At 54.0% G+C, this 15,672-nt stretch overlaps 1 protein-coding gene across 1 annotated transcript in view; it reads left to right on the top strand.

Moving 5' to 3' along the window:
* The window catches only part of SLCO2A1 (solute carrier organic anion transporter family member 2A1), an 83,019-nt gene extending 69,211 nt beyond the window's left edge, over positions 1-13,808 (top strand). The window contains exons 9-14 of the mRNA XM_023620957.2: positions 488-677; positions 2,327-2,486; positions 4,868-5,037; positions 8,113-8,177; positions 10,724-10,847; positions 11,786-13,808. Coding sequence (XP_023476725.1) covers positions 488-677; positions 2,327-2,486; positions 4,868-5,037; positions 8,113-8,177; positions 10,724-10,847; positions 11,786-11,906 — 830 coding nt within the window. The 3' untranslated portion in view covers positions 11,907-13,808. The remainder of the gene's footprint in view (positions 1-487; positions 678-2,326; positions 2,487-4,867; positions 5,038-8,112; positions 8,178-10,723; positions 10,848-11,785) is intronic.
* Positions 13,809-15,672: the final 1,864 nt, after the last annotated feature.

Below are 15,672 nucleotides of genomic sequence, written 5' to 3'. Positions count from 1 at the left end.
GGCAAGGTGGTCAGGGCGTGACTCCAAACCTCCTGTGTGGCCCTTGGCTGGGACCTCATCCCTCTAGCCTTTAGCCCCTAATTAATTAGCACATCAGGCAGAGGGCACCACCAGTGCCTTGCTAACCCCATGTGGTCACAGCGAGGATGCACTGAGGGGCCAGGTAAGGAACGCTGCTTAATAAACGCACATAAATAAACGCATTCAGCCCACATCCCTGTGGCTGCAAGGGCCCCACTTCTTTCTTCATTCTTTGCACAGGCAGGGCAATCCTCTCTGTCAGGATAACTCTGTAGATGTGCCTGGAAAACTGTATATGCTCAATTAATGTCAGCTACTCCTACTGCCATTGAACACATCAAATGTTCCCTCAGGAAGCCATGCTGCCTTCTCCATGGTCCAGCTCAGTGTCTGGGCCCACACGCACTCCCAGGCCTGTGCACCCAGACCAGCTTCCCTCTTTCTCTCTCTCTCTCTGTCTCTCTAGGTGCCGTAAACCTCCCCGCTGCGGCCCTGGGGATGCTGTTTGGAGGAATCCTCATGAAGCGTTTCGTTTTCTCTCTGCAAACCATTCCCCGCGTGGCTGCCACCATCATCACCATCTCCATGATCCTCTGTGCCCCTCTCTTCTTCATGGGATGCTCCACCCCGCCTGTAGCAGAGGTCTACCCCCCTAGGTAATGGGAATGAGGGGTGAGAATATACCCTTTGCTTGGGTCAGACCATGGATCTGACTGCCATACTTCTCCCTTTCTGCTTCTTCAACTCTCTTCTCTCCTTTTCACTTTTTGATCTAATCTCTTATGTGGCTACTTAGAAAATCAGGTCTTGAATAGTATGCTCAAGTATAAGAAGAAATCGGAGGGTCCTAGTGGGCCACCAGCAATCAGGGTTAGGGTTCTGTTTTTTAAGAAGCACCAAAAATGAATTAGTTTGGTTTCAGGATGAATCTGTAGGGCTGTGAGCCTCAGGAACCAGGAAATACGCTATGTTTAGCATCAGCTCTGTGCCAGCTAGAATTACAGAGTCTTATTGAGCTGCTGAAGAAAGATGAGAGAAGGAGACTTAAAAAGATCTGTAAGAGAACAATGAAAGTGCTAGCAGACTTGAAAAAGTAGGGCAGGTGAGGAAGAGGGCAGGTAAAGCACACCTTCGGTTTGCATAAAGCAGCATGGTCCTAAGTGTTAAGTCTGGCCTCATGTGCAGGAAGAGCTTTAGAGCCCTGTGAGGGGAGGGGACTGAGCGAAGGACATTTAATTTCTTCTGGGTGCCGCTTTCAACCACCTCTTCTTTTAGATTTTGCCTAGTGAGTTTGCAACATCCCGAGATGCTGTACCTTTCAGCCTGGGTGTTTTCTCTGTCTTTCTCTTTGGTGGAGGAAGGAGAGAAGGGAGGGCTGCTCAGGACACCCCTCCTTCCCCACCCCAGCGCGACCCCCCTTCACCCCTGTTTGTATTTGTCTCTGCAGACTAACTGTAGGCTGAGAGAAGCCGAGAAGGCTTTGGGCTTTGGTGGCCTTCACTGGGAGTTTAGCACAGGGCTTTGTCATCAGACTGGACTCCAGTTCTGGACTGCTCTTGATTAGTTGGGGAAAATTACTTAACTTATCTAATCTGCAGTTTTCTCATCCACCAAAGGAGCATAGTCAATTGTAGTCATTGTGATGACTGTTTATGGAAAGCCCTGGGCACAGAGCCTGGCACATAAGAGATGCCCTCTTAGTGTTAACTATCATGATGATTGTAGCAAAGCTCCAGACTGCGGTTTGTCAGCCCTACCCCAACCCTCCCCAAAGATCATGAATGTCAGATATGGGGCAGGGCAGGGGGCGCAGATGGTGAGATCAGCCAATGAAATCCCCTTGGTTGAAGCTCAGGGGGATGGAGTGACTGGGGCAATATCTACCAAGGCCCAAAGACAGGAGCCATCTTGACCCCAGCTTGTCCTCAGAGAGTCCCTCAACCTGAGCCCAGGGAACTATTGCCTGTGCCTTTATACAGCATCTGCGCCATCTCTTCCATCAGAGGCCAGGTGGTGGGTTGTCTTGACCCCTTCTGCAGTGAGAGGGTTTGCCCACCAAGCCTTTCTGACTATGAGTAGCAGGTTTGGGTTCCTGGTGGCAGAAGAAACGGAGAGGTGCTCTGAGCATCGGCCAGCAGCCAATCCCCCGTGGGCTCCGATGGCATAATTCTGATCCCAGGGTGGCACTGGCCCAAGACAAACAGCCGCACAGACACACAACCAGGCGGAGCGCATGCTGCTGGAGCGGAGGGATTTTTCTTTGGTCTTGCTTTATCTGATTCCCCATTTCCTGTCTTGCTGGCAGCACATCAAGTTCTATACCGCCACAGCCCCCCGCCTGCCACAGGGACTGCTGGTGCCCGGACACCATCTTCCACCCAGTCTGTGGGGACAATGGAGTGGAGTACCGCTCCCCGTGCCACGCTGGCTGCAAGAACATCAGTATCGGCCCTGCAGCCTCCAAGGTAAGCGCAGCAGGAGCCCCACGAGGTCTCCGTGCAGCGTGCGCGCTCGCGGACTGCTCCGAGGCTCCTGGACGGCAGCGGGCCACCCATGCCACGCTCATTCCCAGCATCCTGGCCTCCGGGCCACACCCGCCCTCTCTCCACCTCCCCTTCCCTAAGGTCATGACCAGATCCCTGCATCCCAAAGTCAATTAAAGGTTGGCCCGTGTTCAACAAACTTGCATTCCTGAGGCCAACAATGCTCAGAGCAGAAACAGGCCAAGGCAGTCCTTCAGCCGAGGCCTTCGAGTCTCGTCCTGATGGATCCTAATGGGCATCTCTGGGTCCTGCATCCTGGAAAGCCACACGGACAGGCCCAGATAAATTGAGGGCAGAAGGTCCTCTGTGATGTGGACCTGGAAGATTAGAGCTGGAGGCATTTGGCATTTGGTCAAGCCCTCAGGTCCCAGGAGTGGCCACCTAACTGGCCTGAAGCCGTGCAGCTATTTAGGGGCAGATCTGGGGCTAGAACCCAAGCCCTGCCTCAGTCCAGGGACACATCTATTCAAAGTCAGGTGTCTCCTGGCCACCAGCCACCTTCCCCATGCTCACTTGGTGAGGTCCTAACAGCCCTCTGAGCGCTATGGCTTCTGGCCTCCTAGGATCAGCCAGCGGGAAACCAACTTGAGTCGTTTGATCAGTTATTCAACAAATACTTAGTGGACGCCCGGCACGGCCAAGGGTGCTGAGGAGTCGGCGGTGAGCCCATCAGACAAGTCCTGCTCTCGTGGAGTTTGCATTCTATCAAATAAATGCACAAGATCTTTTAGAAAGTAACCTGTGCTGTGAAGAGATTTAATGGCCAGAGAGTGCCTGGGGGGCCTCCCTGAGGAGGTGACATTAGAACTGAACGAATAGAAGAAGGAAACTCCGTGAAGACATGGGAGTGAAGCAGTCTGGGTAAATGAACAGCAAGTGCAAGGTCCCAGGGAGTGAGTGAGCTGGGCGTAGGAGAAAAAAGAGAAGGCCAGGGCTGGCGCTGAGCGAGGAGGAATGTCTCGCCCAGTCGGGCCAGGGAGCAGGCAGGGGCCAGAGCCGGGCAGGCCAGGCTTAGGAGTTGGATGTTCTTTTTCCTAAGAGTGATAGGAAGTCTGTGCAGTTCCCCTAAGGAGGCCGTAAGGTGAGGAGTGCGCCTCATCCCCTTCAGCCTGTGTGGAGGGCGTGGGCGAGGCCGGTCCCCACTTCCCATCCTCCTCTGAGAGGACCGGGCAGGGCTGCTGCCACTGCCACTTCTGTGGGCAGAGGAGTGGGGTTCTTGGGCAGAGGGGGCACAAGGAGCTTGAACAAGATGCTCTCTCAGTTGCCCTCTAGATGGAGGTGTCTGTCGTGGCTTCTGTGGTTTTCTTATCTTTGTTTACTCACCTCTGACTCATCTACTTCCAGAAATAATCTTGACAAGTTTCCAACAACAGCACAAATATATCCATTAGCATACTATCAAGAAAAAATAGTAAATTATAAGGAAAAAAATCTGCATTTAAAAAATCCAGATGGAGGAAAGTAGCAGCCATATTGTATATGACTTATTTCTGAGCTTCCTAGCAGCCAAATGAAGAGCATGCATAGTTCCTGCTGTCTGGTAGAAGGAAGCACACTAGCTCATTATTTCCAACCATGGCCTTATAACTGCTTTGACACTTAAATGGCCATAGGCTAGTCTATCATACACTGAGAGAGGGAAGGGGAAGACCATCTGACACAGGCAGTGGCCACCAAGGCGAGCTGTACAGCAGAGTGGAGCCACATGGACTTGCAGACTTGAGACGGACCTCCTTCTCTCGAGCCCTTTACAGACAGGAGGAATTCCTCTCAGGCAGGAAGCTCTGGCAAAGGCCCGACAGAGGGGGGGGCTTGGTGCATTCCATTGTGTTCCCACTGCTGTCTGCTCCTATTTATGCGTCCTTCACCCTCCCTGCAGTAAACACACGAACAGCACAAACCACCACCCACAAAACCTCCGCTGCTGGGCACAGGGTGGCCTGGCCCAGAGGCAAGCCCTCCTAGCCCTGGTCCTGAGCTGGGTGAGCCTGGCCTGGCAGTGGAATCCCACACGTGCTGACGTGGGAGTAATGCTGGAGGAGCCCAGCCCATGCTGGACTACTGGTTTGGGTGAAGACGGTTTCTACCGCCCAAACAGTGGTCAGAGGTGGGCTCCATGGGGCGCCTTGAAACCCTCACCTGGTCTCCTCTCACCCTCCGTCAGCCTCACCCAGCTGCCCAGGGGACCCGGCAGCAGAGGGGTTGAAACCTGAGGGACTCTTTGGCAAGAGCAGACCTTCGACGTGTATGGAGATGAAATAGTAACGGCAGATTCCCCCCTTCCCCTCCCTCTCCATTTCTAGACCTATCTGAACTGCAGCTGCGTGACGGGGACCGGGAGATCCGCTTCAGCAAAGACGGGATCGTGCCCCATCCCCTGCGCCCACTACCTGCTCCCGACCATCTTCCTCATCTCCTTCGTGGCCCTCATAGCCTGCATCTCCCACAACCCCCTCTACATGATGGTCCTGCGGTGAGGGTGCCTTCCTTCCCCGTTTCCCTCGGCTTTGGCCCGGCCGCCGGCTTCTTGTCTCTTCTCCCTTTGCTGGCCCTCAGTCTTTTGAACGTGAATGTGCAGTGTCCCTAGGGTGGTACCTGGAGGTGATATCAGTGCCACAGGGCCAGGGCCCACCCACACCAGGACCTGTGCATCGCCTCAGCATCTCCCAGCACCATCCATGTGCCGCAGCCCCATTGGCGCCTCCATTCCGCACGTGGGACCCAGGAGGGCAGAGCCGGCCAAGGGCTGAGCCGCCTGAGCAAGCCAGGCTGCCTGGCTCCACATTGTGGAAATGCCTGTAGATTCACATATTCTTAAATGCCGGAAGAACTGAGAGTGAGGAGAACTCAGCTGGATACACAAAATTGAGGAAGGAAAATGAGGAAAGTTCCAGAGACAGAGTGAAGGGAAAGGATGAAAATGAGAAAAGCCCAGTGTATTAGGCGCCAGGACTACACTCTCAGGTCAGAGGGAGACGCTGGCCAAGGCGGGCGGGAGGGGAGCGGTGTCCCATTACAGTGGCACTGAAGGGCCTCTGAGGTCTTGATGGGGAATGACCCTCCGTTCACCTCACCGTCTGCAAAGGAGAAAACAGCATTTCAGCCAAAAAAATAGCACTTCACCCACCACCTGCCTGCCTCCCTTGTCCTCACCAACCTCACAAGCAGAGAGGGGGAAAGCGTAGGAGTGGATGCCCAGTGCCAGGGTCAAAGGCCCAGCTCTGCCGTCCACTGGCTGAGTGTCCCAGGGTGTGGCCAACCTCACTGAGTCTCAGTTTCCGCGCTTATGAGATGGGGTCGATGATGTTGACCTCAAAGGATCGATGTCAGGAGTTTTTGGTAAATTGCTTTGTAAATACAAGGTGCTCTACATATTGGTTAATTATCATTATTAACCAAATTACTATAATTAACAGCTAGCTAGATGTCAACAACCTATTTTCCTCAGGCTAGGAGATGAGGAAGGAATAGAAGCAGCCACTTGTCAGGGTCTAGGACTTACCCTGTTTACAAGTTAGCCTGCACACTACCAAGCTCCTGTTTCTGTTACTGTTTCAAGGATGCTGGCAGAAGACAGGAGATTCCTGGGTCAGAAACAAAGGGCTTTGTTACTAACAGCACAGCGAGCAGCATGAACCTCCTATTGCTTCATTTATCCTTGTCCCCCAAGTCCTAACGGGTGACATGGAGGGGCCCAGGTGTACATTTCACATGCAGTGGGTTTGTCACAGCTGAGGAACACTGAGCATGGGAGAGCCACTGTTTATATAGACCAAATCTGCTCTTGGCCTAGGGGAAGATTTTACCTCCTGTCTCAAGGTTGCTCATTGCAACTGCAGAACCGAGAAACGGCCAAGGAACAGAGCAGTCAGGGCGTTGCATTCTTGGCATATTCCACACAAACATGTAGGGATGCTGAGAGCCCCCGGCATACTGCCTCTCCCAACACCATGGTCACCCTCTTCTCTGCTGCTCCCGGTCCTGTGCATTCCAAGGACCGACACTTTCACCTAAGGCCCTTGATTGGCATTCCCTTCTTGTACCCCAATTCAGATGGACCATAGTGGACCCTCGACTCTGAGAAAGATCTGTGGGCGGCCATGATGAGGAGACGGAATAGGTTAGGGACATTTCCTGGGGAAGTTCCTGAGCAGTGGGGGCAGGCAATCCCTGTGAGATCACCTCCCGGGGGACTTCTGTCAGCCCCAGTGATGGGAAGGAGTGGAGGAGGAGCAGCATTTCAACCACAAGATGGGCTTTCCTAGGCAATCTCTCCTAGAAGGGAGTGGAGTGAAACTGGAGAAGATGCCCCAGGATCCCCAAATGGCTTAAGGATAAATCTCACTGGGAAAGATGTGAGAATGGATGCTATTTAGTGTAAAGAAGCTGAGACAAGGATGACTTTGTAGGTGACCCAAGCATTATTTGCATCAGTCCTGGACCCCCATTAGGCATGGGAATAGAGGCTGGGAGTGAAGGTTCACCGACAATGTGGAAGGAAGGAGAGTAGTCAGAAAGCCAGCATTAATTCAGGGCTAACACTGGCAGAGACCAGAAGGGGCTCAAGATCTCCATCAGAAGTCAAATTGGGGTGTCCAACTCCCATTTAGTTGAGAATCTAGGAGACTGTGCCTGGGGGTAAGGACCAAGACAAGGGGGCATCTATTATGGACTGGCTCCCCACCTTGTGTAGAGGGGCATCCTTCCTCTCTGCTCCATGCCCAGCTGGGATGGCAGGGCCTGGCAATACCACCTCCAGATAGCCTCCCTCCTTTCTCTGAATTTCCCTCCTCAGCCAAACACATTTCCACTCTTGAGGGAAGAAGCAGAAGGGCAGGACTGGCTGCATAATTTTCAGGACTCAGTGCAAAATGAAAATGCGAGGCTCCTGGTTCCAAAATTATTAAGAATTTCAAGAATTTTAATGAAGAATTAAACCAAACACTGCTTTCCTGAGGGTGGGGCCCTGTGAGGCCACACAGGTCACATGCCCACAAAGCTGACCCTAGGTAGGGGATTCTTTCAGTTGCACACAGAAGCCCACAGCCCAAAAGGGTCCCTAGTTACCCTTTGCACCAGGCTGTCTTTTATTGCTATAAAACTCTCGAGGGGAGTTGTTCAGACCTGCTGCTGTAAACACGCCCTTCGGCATCCTTCTCTCTGCTCCCAGCCTCTTCTGCCCTCTGCCTCTTGAAGGGGGCCCTGGGCAGCCTTGAAAATCACAGAGATCAGTGGTTCTCAAATGTGAGTGTGCAACAGAATGCCCTGGAGGGCTTCTGAAAACACACATCGCTGGTCCCTGTGCCCAGACTCTCTGGTTCTTAGGGCTGAAGTGGGGCCTGAGAATCTGCATTTCTAACAAGTTCCCAGGAGATGCTGATGCAGCTGGTCCAGCGATCATGTTTTGAGAACCACTGACATAAACGACAGGAGCACTTGGCCCGGGAGGATCCAGTCAGGCCGTGTGAGGGCAGGTTCTGACACGCTCCGAGGCTGGCGGCCCCTGCCTCAGGGAAGGCACAGCCCTGACCCTGGTCTTCCTTTTCAGTGTGGTGAACCAGGATGAAAAGTCCTTTGCCATTGGGGTACAGTTCTTGCTGATGCGCCTGCTGGGTAAGTGTCTGAGGCGCCCCCTTCCTGAGGAGTAGCAGGGGGCATCTGGGGCTTAGGGGGTGTGGGGTGGGGGTGGGGAAAGCCCTCTCTCACCTCTGTTGTAAAGAGAAGCTGTGCATAGTCAACACAACAGCCAGTGCCAAAACCCTATATGGGCGGTTTCCCCGTTACTTGAGGTTAGGAAAGATTCTATCTATGATATTAAGTCCAAACTAAATTATGTAAGGAAAATGGAAAGTGGACACAGCTGAGAATACCTAACAGCGAATTGAAAGCAGGTGTGTTTTAATCTCTCTCCAAGAACGCGCTGTAGGAACATAACCTTGCATTCCTGTCCCAGCCAGAACAGCAGCTGAGCCCAGCCCTGGCGTCCCTCCCGTTTTACAAAATTCACTCCTCCTACCTCTGTTTGGCAAATGTTTCTCAGAAGGGGGCCTCTGCGGCAAACCCTGCCTGCCCTCAAGCAGCCAGGAGCCCAGGAGGAATGGAGCTGTGCACAAGCGGTCAGCAGTGCCCCTCAGGGAGGACGAGCAACCTGCAGGGAGCAGGGGACCCCCAGCCCTTCCCGGGTGGACTGGGGGGAAGGGGCACATTGTGGGCCTCTTCCCAGATGGCGTGTGCTGGCCTGTCCCTTCTTGACACATCCAGGCACTAGATTAGACACGAGGCTCTAAGATGGAGACCCTTGCAGTGACAGGTAAATGAAGTAAAGGGACGGAATTCAACTGAGGACGTATTTATTAGTGGACACGAACTGCAGTGAGGAATATGGAGTTTGCAGTGGAGAGACTTGACTTACTATCAAGGTGTGCTTTCTGACCTTCAACGCCAAAATCCCTGCAGAGCCTACTGTGCGTTATTATTGTTATGTATGTAAGTGCCAGGTCTGCACTTCGCCCTGCCGTGGCTTCCATTATTCTGGGGTGTGTTGGCGATGTCCCTCCCGGGGCCAGCTGAGCAGGAGCCTCTGCAGAGCACTCTCCAACCGAGGTTGGGTGAAGCGTTCAGATGACGAGGAATGAACTTTTTCAGTGGGATTCCTTAGTCTTGGGCCACTTGCTCCTCTCGTCCCAGTACGGCCTCTTCAGACCCTGCCCCTCTGGCCTGTATTACAAGCACAGAGGACACAGGGCGGCAGGATCTACCCTGTCCTGGTGGCAGAGGCACGATTGTCATCACAGCTCCTGATTTTCATTTATAACTTACCATTTATAACTTCCTCGGAGACCTCCGCTGGGAAGGAAACCTTGCGTTCTGCCCAGCCCAACCAGCGGTGAGGATGGGCTCTGAGGAGCCCTGCCCTGCTTCCTCCAGCGGCCTGAAAAACGACTCTCCCACTGCTCAAAGCAACGCTGCCTTTCTTTTTTCACTTGAGCTCAGATAACTCCATGTGGGACCACAGTTAGAAAACTCAGGCCTGGAAGGATTCTGTTTATGACCCAAGAAAGCAATTCCACTCCAGGTTAGGAAAAAGGTCTTCGTACCTATAAACCCCAGCAAGTTTAAAACTACCTGCTGGGACTTGATTGAAATTTCCTCTGGACTGCATTTCTATTTAGGGAAGCATCACTGGAGGTCAGTCTCGTGGCCAGTTTTCATCCCCCGTTACCTAGAGACTTGGGAGTGAGCAGGGTTGAGTGGAGGCTGGTTCTCAAAGGTTCCACTTATGTGTGGAGCCACAAGCAGAAGACTGCCTCTCTTTCCTCCGGAAGCAGCTTCTCACAGGGCCTTAAACAGCCTGGGAGGCTGTTCTCACACAGTGGTTCTGAGAATGGGATGGGCTGACCTTGGCAGGGATCCCAGACAAGCCCCTGCCCAGTCCAGTGACTGCCTAGCACTGCATCTGATGAGACGGGGCAGTCCTGAATATTTACCAGCACTAAGGGATACGAGCTGCTGGACCAGCTCTCACCACTCAGCTGCAGGGACGTTCAGGGGGCCTGAGGCAGAGGCTCTGAGCAGCCAGGGTATTGGGGGTGTTCTGAGGGTGCTGTGTAAGCCAGCAGGGCAGCCTGGTGTGGTGGAAGAACATGCGATTCGAACCCCTATAAACTAGGGTTCAGAGTCCAGCGCTGACCCCTCTTGGCTCTGTGACAGGGAGCTAGCCAAGTCCACCTTCCTCCTCGTTAAAGGGAAGGCACCCACCCGCCTCCCGGCTGCTGTGAGAGCTTAGGAGTCGATGCCTAACAGCCTCCCGCTACACAGTGAAGGTTAGCGTATCTCCACTTGGGGCCAATCCCAAGTGTGGGAACGATGTTGTCTGCCTGAGCAGGCACCAAGGTGACCTCTGTGACTCCCTCTGCCCTGCAAGGATGGCTCAGGTCGCTTTTCTCTTCTAAGCCTCCAGTGAAAGAATAATGCAGGCTTCACGGAAAGCTATTCTGCTTTCCAAAGTCGATGTGGTTCCGAGGGGTGGGCCAGAGCCGTTGTCATACGTGTGAACCGTGCAGGGGCGCTGGGAGGGCTCGCTCCCCACCCTGCCAGGAGCCTCTGCTGGTAGCTCCGCGTGACCTGGGCTCTCTGAACTCTCTTCCCGCTGATGCCAGCCTGGCTGCCATCTCCAGCCCTCTACGGCCTTGCCATCGACTCTTCCTGCATCCGGTGGAACTTGCAGTGCTCAGGCAGGCGAGGGGCCTGTGCCTACTACGACAATGACGCTCTCAGAGACAGGTGAGGGCCCTGCACGGTGTGTGTCAAGGCGGCCAGGCCCCAGGCCTGAGCAAAGGGCAGTCATCGGCTCTGGCGGCTACAGTGGGGCTGTCGGGCTTCTGAGGGAGAGGATGGAGGGTGCTGCCATGGACAGGGAGTCACCACGATGGGCATCTCAGGGTTCACAGAGAGCCGTCCAAGTAACAAGACGCTGGAGCTGCTCTGAGGTGGCCCCCAATCTGCAGTCCCCCCAGGCCCACGGGAGGGACAGCAGCAGAAAGAAGTTTGTCAAAGGGAAGGGGCATGGCTGGAGTCCGAGGGACAGGCTGTGGCTGTGGACGATGGTGCCAGGTCAGCCTCCCACTGCTCAGAAAGAGGTGGCCCCGTCACGGCTCCTGTCAGAGGCCAAGAGCGGGGGACCCAACCTGCCGCAGCCGGCCTGAGCCTAGCTGCAGCCCCACTGAATTCCACACCCCTTCCAGCCACCTTTCCTGCTGCCATCATCACACAGACCTGAAAGAGTGAGGAGAGTGGGCTTCTGGGGGCTGGACGGGGGCTGGAAATGCTGTGAGAGTGGCCTAGAAGGCCCGGAGAGGGGCTGACCATGAGGGCAGGGAGAAGGTGCCCCTCTCCTTCTGGCGGTGCTGGGCCATCAGGACCCTTCAGGCTGGCTGGGGCTGCAGTGTTGCCTCTGGCCCTCTGGGGGCACCAGTGCAGGGGTGAGGACCACTGGATTAGGAGTCTGTGCCTACTCCCTGCGAGGCCTGTACCCTTTTGGGTCAAAGGAATGAAGAAAGTGGTCCCCACCTGGGTGGTGATGGATCCTTACCTGAGTGGTGACCACACATTCCCTGGGCCACTCTGAGAATAATGCTGCTCTTCCTGGTGGCCCTGGCCCTGGGAGCGGGCCACAGAGCCTCTACACCCGCTCAGTGGTCCTGTCTCCTCCTGCCCCACAGGTACCTGGGCATGCAGGTGGGCTACAAGGCGCTGGGCGCGCTGCTGCTCTTCTTCATCAGCTGGCGAGTGAAGAAGAACAAGGAGTACAATGTGCAGGAAAAGTCTGAGGGCCTCATCTGACCCTTGACCCTTGGCCAGGCCACCGCCCTGCTCCAGAGAGTAGACCCTGTCCCTCCACTCCTGCTGTATTTACTATTGTTAACACGTCATTCCCTTTTGTTTTTTAAATAAGAAAGAAAACCCCAGTCACCATTTGCCTTCCCTGCCTCCGCCTCCCAAAAGCCCCCTCAGGTCCTTAGGGCCGCTCCGCACCTGGGCTGGGCGGGCACAGAGCTGGAGGGCCAGGGCTTCCCTGGCTCCTTCAGATGCTCAGGCTCTCCTCAGTGCTGAGTGCTCCAGTGAGGATGCCCACTGAGGCGGCCCCTGCCCCTCACCAGTCCTGTAGGTGGTTTCCTCAGGGGAGAGAGAAAAGGGGGCATCTGCCCAGAGGAAGAAGGGAGTGAGAGGGCTTATTAATGGCCAGAGCCAGGCTAAGGGAAGGGGAGCCTGACTATAGTCCCCTTTGCGTCTGGGTTCAGCATCAGCACAGAACCCAAGAGGCGGTGGCTCCTTGCCCTGCAGCTCCTCGCTTCCTACCCCCGGAGGCCACTTTTGAAGCTGCCATGTTGGGAAGTATGACCAGCTGGTCTTCTCTCAATTACCCACTCTCAGGCACCAGAGAAAGGACTAAGATACCCCAAGGGTGGGTCATCCAAATGCTGTTCACATTAACTCTAGACCCTTCTATACATGGGTCTGTGCATGTTTCTCTCTCTTTCTTGGGGTACGTTTCAAACTAAGAAAGCCACAGCATAGTGAAGACCTGAGGGAGGCTGTGAAATGGTCATGATGCTACCCTCCCACCCCCACAATGTGGGGACAAGACCCCTCATCACAGAGTGATGGGAAGACCCTCCCCAAGTTTCCCTGGGAGCAGAGGAGGCAGCTTCACACGGACTTCTCTGTCTGGACATCAGCTTGTATGCCGTGGAATAAACAGAGGCAGTCCAGGATGTCAGCAAAACGAATGATGAAGCAAAGGGAATGTCAAATGCTGCCATGCTGGATGGCAAGCTGCAGCCCACAGAACAGAGGCCGGTGAGGCTGACTTTCCTGGCTTCAAACCCACCTGTGTTCATTAACATTTTCTCAGCCTCTACTCACTGCCTCTAGAGAGGTGGGCGCTCTCTGTGGGACTGGGTGGAGGGACCCTGCTGCCGTGTGGTAGACAGCCAACAAAAGAGGCCTTTCATCAACAAATCTTATATTTATTGGAGACCAACTTTGTACAAGGCAGTGCTAGTACCTGGTTCTCCACTGAGCTTCCCTGAGATCTCCCCTCCCCTCCCTCGATCGACACCACGGCCTCCTCCCAGAGTGTGCTCAGTGGGCAGCGGGGGGAGGCACAGCAAGAAGACTGTCAACAGGATCTTGACCATCCATGCCCCACCAGACTGACCCTGCACTTGGCCCTTTGCGAGAGAGAGTTGACTCACCATGTCCTCCGGGGCAGCTGGGTGTTGGTCACTGCCACACGTGGATCTCTTGAATGCCACTCCTTGGAAGACCCCTCCCAAAGCATACCAGAAACCACCTCCAGAAAGGCCTCATATGGTGGTAAACCAAAAAATTTATGTCAACGGCCAAACTGCCATGAGACTGAAGTCTTTGTGAAAGCCACTGTTACAGACAGCCTTATTTCCAAAGCCACCAGGCTTATTTCCAAAGATCTCACTCAGGAAGCACAGCTCCATGCAACCTCAGGGGCCAGTTTCAGCATTTAAAGTGGTCCTGCTTAGAAAATGATTCCCACAGCTAACCCTGGTCCTTCTTGCTGCAATTTAACCAAATTCTGAAGGCTCTGCCTTCAACTGAGCTTACGAATGGTGAATGCCAATCTTGAGATTCTGGAAGATTGATTGCCCTCCGAAGCCTTTATTCTATTATGATATTGCTATTAATATATTATAATTTTGCTATTGATGTAACTTGGTCATGAATTTGTACTGTCATGTCTGTCAGAGCAGACAGAACCTGCACCTTCTAGCCAGAGGAGGTGCCCATTCCATAGCCCTCAGGGGCCTCTGGCCATGGGGATCAGAGGTCATGCAACTCTCAGCCCATCAGCCTGGTACAGAGCAGGCAGCAGGTGCTTCTTGTTCCTTCGGTGGAGTTTCTGCAGGTAGCAGTCAAAGGCCCACAGTGCTGGGTCCTCAGGAGGCCTGATCCCTGCCCTTGAGTTTATATCCAGAAGTGAGGTTGGACACAAACAGCTAAGTCCACGGTACAAAACAGAATTAATACCATAATCATCATTGATCACTTGGTCACAGCCAACACTACCGCTGCCACTGCAAATCTTTCCTCCTAACTGCTAGCAGGGAAAAAAAGGGTGTCACCTTCGTTCCACTTCTGGAGAAAAGCTTAGCAAACTGCCTTGAGTATTAGACTCCCATGGAGGATGGTGTTAAAATGCAGATTCCCGACGCCCTCCACCAGCCCTGGAGTCTATTTCTGTGGGTCTGAGGGGGCCCAGGAGTGGCACTTTTAACTGGCCCCTCACGTAAGGCTGATGTGGGTGGTCGTCCCACCCTATGTGGCTGGTCGTCACTGCAGCAGAGCCTCAGGGACGCCCACTTGGGCTTAGGCCACTGAGAAATGTACACGCTCGACTGGCCTCGGGTAAGCTCAAATGTGAGTGAAGGATGACAAGGGGAAGGGGTGCCTACAAATCTGATTTCCTGGGCTGCTGCAATCAGGAGATGGCGGGCATAAGAAACTGTCCAAGAGCTCACATTTATACAAGGTTCTTCCAGTACCGAGAGCGGAATTCTCAGTCTACAAGCCTGAGAGTGCAAAATGCGTCACAGTTATTTCTTTAAATCAGTTATGTCTGACTTCAAGCCCTTATCCTTCTGGCTACCTGGAAATTCAACATCAACCATCTTTCGGTCTGGCTCCCAGAGCCCTCCACAGGTCCTTGGGTCCTGCCACTGTGGGTCTCTGGTCCCTTCCCAGTCTGAGGCCCCCTAGTGTCCTGCTTCTGCCCTGAGCCTGGAAACCCTGCAGAGGCCAGAGCCCAGAGTAAAGGCCGCCTCCCTGTGCACACCCCAGCTATGCCCTCTTCCCCTATCCAGTCCTAGGATGCCCACCCTTCTGCTCCACTCCCCCTCCCAGTCCCTCAAGGGCTGAATGAAAAAGCCAGGAAAGGAAGGGTCTGCAGGAACGTTTTCACTCCATCCTTCTTTGAACCTTTTTGGATAGGAGAGGGAGAATGAGCGAGAATCAAACACTGTGTCTCCATAAGTTATCCTTTGGCCCAGAGCCTGGGGTGATCCTCCCACTGGCCCCATGATGGAGGCCAGACTGGTCTTAAGGCCCCATTTGAAGATAAGGAATCTGAAATCAAGGAAGTAACCATTATGGCCAACTTCATGCAAATAATAACTGGCCAGACCTGGGCTCAAACCATGCTGTCCAGCCTCTCTGTCGGCTCCACTTCCAGCTCCAGCCCCCCTACTGAGTCATTCTGGAATTGGGGGGAGGCCCCTTTGTTCCCACTGAAGTTCACTGGCTCATAGGAGGGTGGGGGGCGGGCATCCACTGAGGCCGGGGGAGGTGGGTCATGGAGGCGGGAGAACCAGGTGGTATTTCATTTACCCACCTTCTATCCAAGCAGCAAGGTCAGCATAACTGTTCATTAACCCGGGCCAATTTAGCCTTATAGCACCATGAGCTAAAGGAGAGTCGTGGAGAAAAGGGACAAAGAGGAAAAGGTTTCAGGAGAAAAGGCCCAGAGAGCTGCCCACAGACAGACCCTCAAGGGAACACCCCCACCTGGTGAGGG

The sequence above is a fragment of the Equus caballus genome, chromosome 16 (genome assembly GCF_041296265.1).
Source record: "Equus caballus isolate H_3958 breed thoroughbred chromosome 16, TB-T2T, whole genome shotgun sequence".
NCBI classification, from domain to species: domain Eukaryota; kingdom Metazoa; phylum Chordata; class Mammalia; order Perissodactyla; family Equidae; genus Equus; species Equus caballus.
This window is presented reverse-complemented; position numbering and strand designations above follow the sequence as displayed.